Source organism: Aquarana catesbeiana, linkage group LG12, assembly GCF_042186555.1.
Source record: "Aquarana catesbeiana isolate 2022-GZ linkage group LG12, ASM4218655v1, whole genome shotgun sequence".
Lineage (NCBI taxonomy): Eukaryota > Metazoa > Chordata > Amphibia > Anura > Ranidae > Aquarana > Aquarana catesbeiana.
Genome location: NC_133335.1, coordinates 20,545,593 through 20,556,819, shown reverse-complemented (window position 1 = coordinate 20,556,819; position 11,227 = coordinate 20,545,593). Strand labels below are relative to the sequence as shown.

The window sequence follows — 11,227 nt, the reverse complement described above, 5'->3', positions numbered from 1 at the left end:
GGCCTCTCATGTGACCCTTGCTTGGCGCCCAACGAGGAGGGAAACAAACATCTGTTCACTCCTCCTTACATACACTTCCCTTTTAACCCCAAAAATTAAAGGGACGGGCCAGGGACAGTCAGGCTCAGGAGGAAAAAGCTAGATGAGGCTGGGTCTCTTCTCAGCAAGAATTGAGGTGGTTTCAATTAAATTCAGTGCAGAAGATAAGCCTGTACATCGGTGGAAGACTGAAGGTAAAACTGGAGTTTTAACTGTGCACCACACACGCAATGCCCCCTATATTCATCCCAAGTGCTCAGATTGAAACACAATGTATGTACAATTTTTGTAGGTTATTGGTTAGCTAAATTTGTCCATCTGCCTCTGCACATGATGAGTGCTGTCAGTCAGTGAAGTTCTCTTTCAAAGCCTGGAACATTGTGATACTGTTTGATGTACAGCAGAGCAAACCTCCCTGTGGTGCTCAGTGACAGAATATCTCTATCTAGGTCATAAGGGAGATTTTATCTACCTCTTACTGAACCAAATGACAACGCAGCAAAATTGTTACAATCACCCTTATCAAAGATACAAAGAACTAGGTCGATCACTGACTCTACACCGTGATTGACTCTCTCTCTTAAAAAGTCCTTGACTAGTTACTTTGCTTTTCCATAAAGTTTTTCCACTTGTAATAAAAGTCAGATTGCCTAATGTAGGTCACTGGTGTAGCTTGACCACCTCAATACCGGGCACTTTCACCCCTTCCTGCCCAGGCCATTTTTCAGCTTTCAGCGCTGTCGCACTTTGAATGACAATTGAGCAGTCATGCAACACTGTAACCAAAATAATTTTTTAGCATTTTCTTCACACAAATAGAGCTTTCTTTTGGTGGTATTTAACCAGTTGCCGCCCGTCCACCGTCAAATGACAGAGGGACGGTGCGGCTCTCATTCTAGGTGGGCATCATATGGCGGCGCACCCGAACGACGGCTCCCGCACACCCCTCTAGCACGCAGCACAGCAATCGCGGCCACCCTGTGTTGCTAGGACATGGCGTGGCCCCGATCTGACGCGGCTCTTTAACCATGTGATCGGCTGTGTCCAATCATGTAAATACAGGAAGTGCCGGTAATTGGCTCTCATCGCCTCACACTGACAGTGATCATCAGTGCCCTGATTACACTAAAGCGCCACCAGTGCCAGCAATTAGTGCCCACCAGTGCCACCAATCAGTGCCCATTAGTGATGCCAGTCAGTGCTGGCTTTCAGTGTCCATCAGTGCCGTCTATCAGTGCTGCTCATCAATGCCCATCAGTGCTGCCCATTAATGCCACCCAACAATGCCACCTATCCATACCGCCTATCAGTGCCACCCATCAGTGCCACATATCAGTGCCACCTATCAGTGCCCATAAGTGCGGCATTAGTGCCTCCTCATCAGTGCCACCTAATCAGTGCCCATTATTGCCACCTCATCAGTGCCCATCAGTGCAGCCTATCAGTGCAGCCTCATCAGTACACATCAATGAAGGAAAAAAATTATTTATTTACAAAATTTACTGACAGAAACTAAGAAAAACTTTTTTTTTTTTTTCAAACTTTTCGGTCTTTTTCTTTTGTAAAAAATAAAAACCCCAGCAGTTATTAAATACCACCAAGAGAAAGCTCTATTTGTGTGAAAAAAATGATAAAAAGTTCACATGGCTACAGTGTAGCATGACCGCGCAATTGTCATTCAAAGTGTGACAGTGCTAAAAGCTGACAAATGGCCTGAACAGGAAGGGGGTAAAAGTGCCCTGTATTCAGGTGGTTAATCACTGCTGGGTAATTTTACTCCTTCACTGATGAGTGCTGAGGAGGCTGCACTGATGGGCACTGATGAGGAGGCACTATTATGCCACACTGATGGGCACTGATAGGTGGCACTGATGAGTACTGATAGGTGCCACTGATAAGTGGCACTGGTGGGCACTGATAGGAGGCACTGATAGGCAGCATGGATAGGCGGCACTGATGGGAATTGATGGGCAACACTGATGAGCAGGCACTGATGGGCACTAAAAGGCAGCACTGACTGGCACCCATAATGGGCACTGATTTGTGTCACTGATGGGCACTCATGGGCATTGATTGGTGGCACTTCTGGGGCTTTAGTGTAATTAGGGCACTGATGATCAGTGCCCGGATTAAACGCCCTGTTCTCACCTAAGAGAAGATGCCGTTGATTGGCTCTCCTCGCCGCACACTTTGTCAGTGTGAGGCGATGAGAGACAATTACTGATACTTCCTGTATTTACATCTGACTGGCTGTGATTGGACACAGCCGATCACATGGTTAAAGAGCCGCATCAGCAGCTCTTTACAGAGATCGGGGTCATGCCGCGTCCTAGCACACGGTGCGGCCGTGATCGCTGCACGGGGGCGGCCGTTCGGGTGTTCCGTCATATGACGTCCACCCAGAAGGAGAGCCACACCGTCCTGCCGTCATTTGCCGGTGGGCAATTGGTAAGTGGTTAAAGCGGTTGTAAACAATAGCAGTAAATAAGAATTTCCCCTGTAAGGCAATTGCATCGCATTGTAGCACACAATGAAATACCTACCTTAGAACAAAGCCCTCCAGCAACGTGCTGTTATCACTGACAGGGTTTCCATCTACCCCCAGTCTTCCTACCGGGTTCGCTCTTCAGCTGTATGAGTGGCTGGAGCCACGATGATGTCACTCCCGTGAATGCAAGCAGGAGCTCTCGGCTCCGCCATGGAGCTCTGAAGGTCCAGATATGCCAGAACTTCAGAGCACATGCGCCGGTGACGTCACCAGCTGTATCCAGTGTGATTATCTCCTAAACGGTGCAGGTTTAGGTGATATTCATTTTACCTACTGGCAAACTTTATTATAGGCTTACTGTATCTGTAGGTAAAAATCACAAAGCGGATTTTACTACCGCTTTAAGTTTCAATCTTTCTGGGCCAATAGGTTGTTTATTTAAAGTGTTTGTAAACAATCACCTTGTAAACAGCCCATTTAGTTTAAAATAGAAATGAAAGGCAAAACATTTGTGTATAGATATTTAGCAAGATCCCAGGCATCCTTTAGTCTAATGAGAACCTCCAGGGCCAAGATCCTTCTATTGGAGTGGGTTATGAGCCATAGTGGGTGTAATGCAAGATAGATTCATGGGCGCCAGACACTTCTTGAAGGCAAAGAGATTTTATTTCTCTTGAACAGAACTCTGGGAAAGAGGGTTAGGGCCAGGACTCCCTTAGGTAGTTGCAATGTTAATTAGCAGACTCCGAGGCTTCTACAGGTAGACAGCCATGCAGGGAAAGGCATCCAGCAAGACGCCACATCTGCATGTGTAGGAGCGCTGTCTCCTATGGCAACAGTCTTGTAACAGTTCCTAACACAAGTTGTAACCAACTCCTTTACTTTTATACAGTCACTTCTTGTAGGTTCTCAGCCCACTGAGCTCCCAGTCTCTCTCACTAGACCTGCCGATTCACTGCCACCGAATCCCTTAAGCTCTTCCAATCTTTACTTTAGTATCTTCCTCAAGCGCCACCCCCGCTTCTCCGCTGGGTTCCTAGCTTGGCATTCCAGATACTTCTCAAGCTTCACCCCACTGACCTGCTCGGTCCCTGGCTTGGCACACAATACAGATGAGTACCTGTCACATGCCTATTGTTGTCACGGGGGTGTGTACATTCCTTGTGACAGGAATAAAAGTGATAAAAAAATAAGCAAAGCAACTGTGTACAAATAAAAAAAATGATCAACTGAAAAAAAAAATTGTCTTAGTGCAGGTCCTCCCAGCTCCACACGGTCCTGCCCCACGGGCCACACTCGGGCACGATCTGTCACCCGTGTCCACCGGACACGGCCGATGACCGGTCATTGTACCAGACCGCTGCCGGTACCATGTGACCGCTGTGGCCAATCACAGCAGATCACATGACAGTTGTACTCAATGAAAGACTTTGTTACATGCCTTTTATTGTGTACTATTGTGATGAGCGCTGTGATTTTTTTTAAAATATCTTTTTATTAACCACTTCAGCCCCGGAAGAATTGGCTGCTCAATGACCAGGCCATTTTTTGCCATTCGGCACTGCGTTGCTTTAACTGACAATTGTGCGGTCGTATGATGCTGTCCCCAAACAAAATTGACGTCCTTTTTTCCCCACAAATAGAGCTTTCTTTTGGTGGTATTTGATCACCTCTGCGGTTTTTATTTTTTGCGCTATAAAGAAAAAAAGCGACAATTTTGAAAAAAACAAAAACAAATATTTTTTACTTTTTGCTGTAATAAATAGCCCCAATTTTTTTTAGAAAAGCTCATTTTTTCCTCAGTTTAGGCCGATATGTATTCTTCTACATATTTTTGGTAATAAAAATCACAAAAAGCGTATATTGATTGGTTTGCGCAAAAGTTACAGCGTCTACAAAATAGAGGATAGATTTATGGCATTTTATTATTTTTTTTTTTTACTAGTAATGGCGGCGATTTTTATCGAGACTGCGACATTATGGCGGACACATCAGACACATTTTTGGGTCGATTGACAATTATACAGCGATCAGTGCTATAAAAATGCACTGATTACTGTATAAATGTCACTGGCAGGGAAGGAGTTAACACTAGGGGGCAACTGTGTTCCCTAGGCGTGTTCTAACTGTGGGGGATGGGACTGACTGTAGGAGATGACAGATCGTGGTTCCCAGCTCATAGGAACTCACAATCTCTCTCTCCTCACAGAACTGGGATGTGTGTGTTTACACACACACGTCCCTGTTCTTGCCTTTCGTGCCTGCGATCACTCATGGCCGGCGGTCGTCAAGTGGGTAAACTACCAGCAGCATAGGGAGACAACCATGGCTTCCTCTATAGCAGTTATGGCGAAGCTTGGCACCCCAGATGTTTTGGAACTACATTTCCCATGATGCACATGCACTCTGCAGAGTAGTTCAGCTTCATGGGAAATGTAGTTCCAAAACATCTGGGGTGCCAAGGTTTCGCCATCGCTGCTCTATAGATACAGTGGAGGAGTGAAGTAGTCTCCCAGGGACAGAAAATGTGTTTTTTGCAGGATAAGTCAAAACCAAGGAAAAGTAGCCTGAAACAAGGAAAAGAATGCAACAACCACGCCCAGGACTAGTGAGCTGCAACATATTACATTTTTGGGTTTAGATACACTTCAGGTCCCTGTACAATAGTAGCTAATTTTTCACTGCATAGAAAAGTGGTAAACATTATAACTGGTGGTATTTTGTGATTTCAGCAGCTTTTTAAAAAAAAAATCCTGGCACAAACTTCCATGGCTCTTTGGTATTTGCCCCAAAATAGGTAAAATTCTAGGCATCTGAGCTCTTTAAGAGCTGGTGAAAAGGAGGTACTACATAACAATGGGCTGGCATGAACACACTAAACACTGGTTTGTGTAAAGATTAACTAGTTTCAGTGGGCGGAGCTATAAACTGCTTTAGCAGTAATTGCGCAAACTTTCAGCGTAAAGCCCACACTGTTCATACACAAGGAAGCGCAGGCAGGTACAGATTATGGGTATCTTCTACGATAAATGGCAGGCAAAGGTGATGTTTTTTTTTCACAAGGTTCACCAACGTAAGTACGTGAGCTCAAATATATTTGATTGACATTTTCTTTCTCGTTCCACAGAGACTTACAATTGACTCTTTGTTTTAGAGTAGCAGCATGATCGAGATCACAGAACAGGTACAGCTTAGTGTATATACAGGAGAACTAATGAAAGTGAAGCTACTAAACACCCATATCCCAGGAAAAAACTGCATTGTGTATGTTTAATGTTTTTTTATGTTATCGCTTTGTTTTGTTTTTAATATGGGGACTTTTTTTTTAATATTATGGTATTATTAAATCATGTATGGTAAATGTGTAGTTTGATGATTGTGGTGTATGAGTAATGTGTGGACTAGAAATGTAATTTCATTGTGAATTTGTTTTTCTACAAAAATTCACATCTGTTTATCTTATTATTAAACACTTCAATACCGGGCACTTAGACACCTTCCTGCCCAGGCCAATTTTCAGCTTTCAGCGCTGTCGCAATTTGAATGACAATTGCGCGGTCATGCTACACTGTACCCAAACAATTTTTTTTATCATTTTGTTCCCACAAATAGAGCTTTCTTTTGGTGGTATTTGATCACCTCTGCGGTTTTTATTTTTTGCGCAACAAATAAAAAAAGACGGAAAATTTTGAAAAAAAACAAGTTTTTCTTTGTTTCTGTTAAAACTTTTTTGTAAATAAGTACGTTTTCTTCTTCAATGACGGGCACTGATATGGCTGCACTGACTGGCACTGATACGGCGGCACTGATGGGCACCGATGAGGTGGCACCAATGGGCACTGATGATGGGCACTGATAGGCGGCACTGATGGGCACTGATAGGTGGCACTGATAGGTGGCACTGGTATGCAGAACTGATGGGCACTGATAGGTGGCACCAATGGGCACTCATAGGCGGCACTGATGGGCACTCAAGGTGGCATTGATGGGCACTCGTAGGTGGCATTGATGGTTACTTATGGGTGGCACTGATAGTTGGCACGGATGGGCACTGATAGGTGGGCACTGATGGGTGGCACTGATGACATTGGTTGTTTGCAGTGATGCCCCTAAGGGTGGCATTGCTGGGCATCACTGCAACATAATGGTGCCAATCAGTGCTCATTTATGGGCACTGATTGGCACAGATTGGGCACATGTGGATGGCCATGGGGTACACACCTGGCCATCCACATGTTGCCCCTTCCCTGGTGGTCCTAGTGGCGATCCCTGGTGGTCCAGTGTGGTGATCTGAGGGGGGGCTGCGCTGATAAACAATCAGCGCAGACCCCCCCTGCCAGGAGAGCCGCCGATCGGCTCTCCTCTACTCGCGTCTGTCAGACGTGAGTGAGAAAGAGCCAATCAACGGCTCTTCCTATTGACAGCGTGATCAGCCGTGATTGGACACGGCTGATCACATGGTAAAGAGCCTCCGCCGGAGGCTCTTTACCAAGATCGGTGTAGCGGTGTGTCAGACTGACACACCGATCGCCGCGATGCGCGCCCCGGCGGGCGCGCGGCGGCATGTTATCCTGCTGGACGTCATATGACGCCCAGTCAGGATAACTGAACCACTTCCCGGACGTCAATCCGCTATAGGGCGGGCGGGAAGTGGTTAAAGTGAATGGAGAAGCTTTTCACTTTTTTCAGTTAAAAGAAGTTACAATAACGCAAATCATTTACCAATATATGATAATCAATAACAAAGATAGAGTGGGGTGGGACTTTGTGTGTACCTTGTAGGGCTTAATAAATGCATATACAGTACCGTTGCTGAGCCTATCATCTACTAGGACCCCCAGGTCCTTTTCCATCCTAGATTCCCCCAGAGGTTCTCCCCCCAGTGTATAGATTGCATTCATATTTTTGCCACCCAAATGCATTATTTTACATTTTTCTACAATAAACCTAATTTGCTATGTAATTGCCCACCCCATTCATTTGTTCAGGACTTTTTGCAAGGTTTCCACATCCTGTGGAGAAGTTATTGCCCTGCTTAGCTTAATATAGTCTGCAAATACAGAGATTGAACTGTTTACCCCATCCTTCAGGTCGTTTATGAACAAATTAAATAGGATTGGTCACAGTACAGAACCCTGGGGGACCCCACTACCCACTTTTGACCATTCCGAGTGCTCCCCATTTATCACCACCCTCTGAACTCGCCCTTGTAGCCAGTTTTCAATCCATGTACTCACCCTATGGTCCATGCCAACAGACCTTATTTTGTACAGTAAACGTTTATGGGGAACTGTGTTAAATGCTTTACAGTGAATTCGGGTGATGGGTAAATAAGTTGTCTCAGCCAATCATCAGGAGTTTCTTTGGCTGCTGTGCATGCTGGGATAAGCTATTTATTAGGGTGGAGTCAGGTGATCGGGGTTCTTCCTGCCTGGGGCTGCGGCCTGGGTGGAGGTGTATCAAACAGCTCCTGGTTGCTAGGCCTGAATCCTGAGGCCTATCAAGGAGTCCTACTGGCTGCTAGGTCTAAGTGAGGTCTATCCAGTAATTCAAGGTTCTGCAAAGAAGGAGCAGCAGGTTAAGCCCGAAGCCTGGGGCGGAACCACGTGTGTTAGAGGCTAAGCTCAAAGGGAGCGTGATCGTTGCCGGAGGTAAAGGAGAAGCAGTTTTCACACAAAGGGGACGACCATTCCTGTTACCATTGGCAAGTTTTGGAAGGGATGAAATTCTGAAGGAGTACAAGAGCAGACACTTCACTATCCGGGGACGGTGAAGTAAGTGGGAAAGCTTTAATGGAGACTCGTCCAGGAAGATAGCGGGTAGCTGTGAGTAAAGCTTGAAGGAGTACGGCGGGCAGCTGTAAGTTAAGCTTGCAGATAAGTACAGTGCTTAGCTGTGGGTGAAGCTCGAGGGATCCAGCAGGTAGCTGAGAGTCGGCAAGCTGAGCTTAAGGACCTACAGTGGGATACTGTGAGTTAAGCTGGAAGATCTACAGGGGGATACTGTGAGTTAAACTAGAAGATCTACAGTAGGATACTGTGAGAGAAGTTGTTGCTATAGGAGACAGCAGTTGCTACAAGATACAGATTGCTGCATTCAGCTTAAAGGCCCTTTATCTGTATTGCTGTCTGCCTAGTTCTATTTTTGTCTAGGGAGTTTGCCTTAATTGCTATTGCATTTGCCTAAGGGTGTCCTGTGCCCTAACCCTCTCTCCCACTGTTCCTGTTAAGAGAAATAAAATCTCTTTGTTAATTTTTACAAAAAGTGACTGACGCTCAATCACGACATCCACTATGCCTAGTAACCTGCACCCTGAGGAGCAATGTCAGTTCTCCCTGGCTCTGGGGGTCACCAGGCCCTTGGAAGTCGGGGAGACCGCTACACAATATACGCTTATTGGGATTTTTTTTTACCAAAAACATGTACCAGAATACACATTGGCCTAAATTTATGAAGAAATTAGATTTTTTTCAAATTTTTTTCTGGCTATTGTTTTATAGCAGAAAGTAAAAAAATATAGTTTTTTTTTTTTTTTTTCAAAATTGTTGGTCTTCATTTGTTTATAGCGCAAAAAATGAAAAAACATAGTGGTGATCAAAATACCACCAAAAAGAATCTCTATTTGTGGGGAAAAAAAAACCTGATATAAACTTTATTTCGGTACATCGTTGCATAACCGCGCAATTGTCAGTTAAAGTAACGCAGTGCCATAGCGCAAAAAATGGCCTGATCATGAAGGGGGGTAAATCTCCCCGGAGGTCAAGTGCATAAGGTAAGGGTATTTCAGATTGTAGGGCTACAATCTTTTATAAAGAAATTCATGACATGCTAGTACTCCTTTCCATTTACGATGCGTAGGCAAATGACAGGCCCACAATAATCTCAAGTGTTTTATGAAGTATGATGAAATTTTTCAATGACGATCATTAAGTGAACCTTAAAAAAAAGAAACAAAGACATATAGAGAGCTAATGAGAGAGTGGACTTTGGTAAGGTAGAGATAAGATATAATACAATCTGTACAAAAGTTAGGATCTGGAAAGTAACTATAGCCCTCCCCAGGAGACCACTACAACGCAATGAATGCAGTAATTATTCCTGGCTGTACTAAAGATTCTCTGTTGCAACATCGATGAGCTGATTTGCCATGTAAAGTGTCTGATCCAGAGTCCACATTTAATCAATGACTCCTTCCCCACTGGACTTGCTAGACTGATGTTATGTATAAATGTATAAATGCTTTGTCCTGGTAGTGAAATGTTAATATTTGTACTGTTCATTTTACAGTACTGTATGAAAATATGAAATTTAAGAACTGCAAGCAAACAGGAAATATATCGGTGAAGATATCGGTGAAGAAAGAAAATAATTGTTCTGCTTTTTGATAACTGCTAACAAAGCATTAAAAAGACATGCTGACAGTAATCACATGCTCAACAAAACAGTGTGACATTGCAGTCTTGGTGGTGGACAACTGATATTCATTTGAACTGTGAGGAGTGTGGTGGTCTTTCGAGAAGAAGAGGCACAATAAACAAGTAACCTTCACTGAGCTGCTGAACTTAAAAGCAGCTTGTTGACTGCCAAAAATTATTTGACGGGCCACAGGCAAGGTGTAGTGGTCAAAGATGGCTTTGGTTCTTCACCTGTTGGCTTGTATCTTTGGGACTGGTGCATGGGTGGCCATCAACGGCTTATGGGTTGAACTTCCACTCATCGTCAATGAACTGCCAGAAGGTTGGTACTTACCATCTTACCTCACCATAATAATCCAAATGGCCAACATCGGGCCTTTGTTTGTTACCATAATGCACAAGTGGAAGCCTGGGAGGCTAAAGGAAGTTTGGGTCATATACACCATAATCATTTTGGGAATTGTGGCATTATTCCTTATGGCTTTTTTCTGGAAAGAAACCACCTGGATAGGAGGCCAGTTGCACAGTACAGGTTTCCTGGTCTTGACCTTTTTCCTATCTTTAGTAGATTGCACTTCATCGGTAACCTTTCTGCCGTTCATGATGCAACTGCAACCTAAGTATATAACAACATACTTTATTGGTGAGGGGCTTAGCGGGCTCATCCCAGGTCTTTTATCCTTGATCCAAGGCGTTGGAATGATAAAGTGCATTAATGTTACACACACTGAGAATGTAACACAAGGATGGTTAAACACCACAGAAACTAATCATTATATACAGACTCGATATCTCCCGGCAAATTTCTCCGTTCAGGTCTTCCTTTTTCTTTTGTTCATCATGATGGTCTTCTGTTTCGTAGCTTTTTTCTTCCTAAGTAGGCGTTCCCAGAAGGAAGACCCCAAAAATGAGTTGCTCCAAAGTACAAACACCCTGAATTCCTACACAGCAACGGACATATCAAATGACACAGAGCCTTCAGAGGTGAGCGGGACAGGTGGAAGCACCAGCAATGAGAATTCTCCAGAGTCCGAAAAAAACAAAGTGGTGTACTCATATGGCCATTATGCACTTATATACTTCCTCACTGGATGGGTGAATGCCCTCACCAATGGAGTCCTTCCTTCCATACAGACATATTCATGCATGCCATATGGTAATCTGGCATACCATCTGGCAGCAGCCCTGGGATCCATGGCAAATCCTCTAGCTTGCCTGATTGCCATGTTCTTACCTAGCAGGTGAGTGTTAATGTTTCTATATTAAAGCACACATAATATATAGC

The 11,227-nt window shown here is 44.3% G+C and overlaps 1 protein-coding gene across 4 annotated transcripts in view; it reads left to right on the top strand.

Annotated features, from left to right (window-relative positions):
* Window positions 1-5,437: 5,437 nt before the first annotated feature.
* The window catches only part of SLC52A3 (solute carrier family 52 member 3), a 36,753-nt gene continuing 30,963 nt past the window's right edge, over window positions 5,438-11,227 (top strand). Inside the window, exons 1-3 of one of the 4 annotated variants that reach the window (XM_073607346.1) lie at window positions 5,438-5,569; window positions 5,655-5,711; window positions 9,815-11,183. In XM_073607346.1, coding sequence (XP_073463447.1) covers window positions 10,156-11,183 — 1,028 coding nt within the window. In that variant the 5' untranslated portion in view covers window positions 5,438-5,569; window positions 5,655-5,711; window positions 9,815-10,155. Of the gene's footprint in view, window positions 5,605-5,654; window positions 5,792-9,814; window positions 11,184-11,227 lie in introns of all 4 variants that reach the window. The other 3 variants (XM_073607347.1, XM_073607344.1, XM_073607345.1) reach the window with 3 other exon arrangements.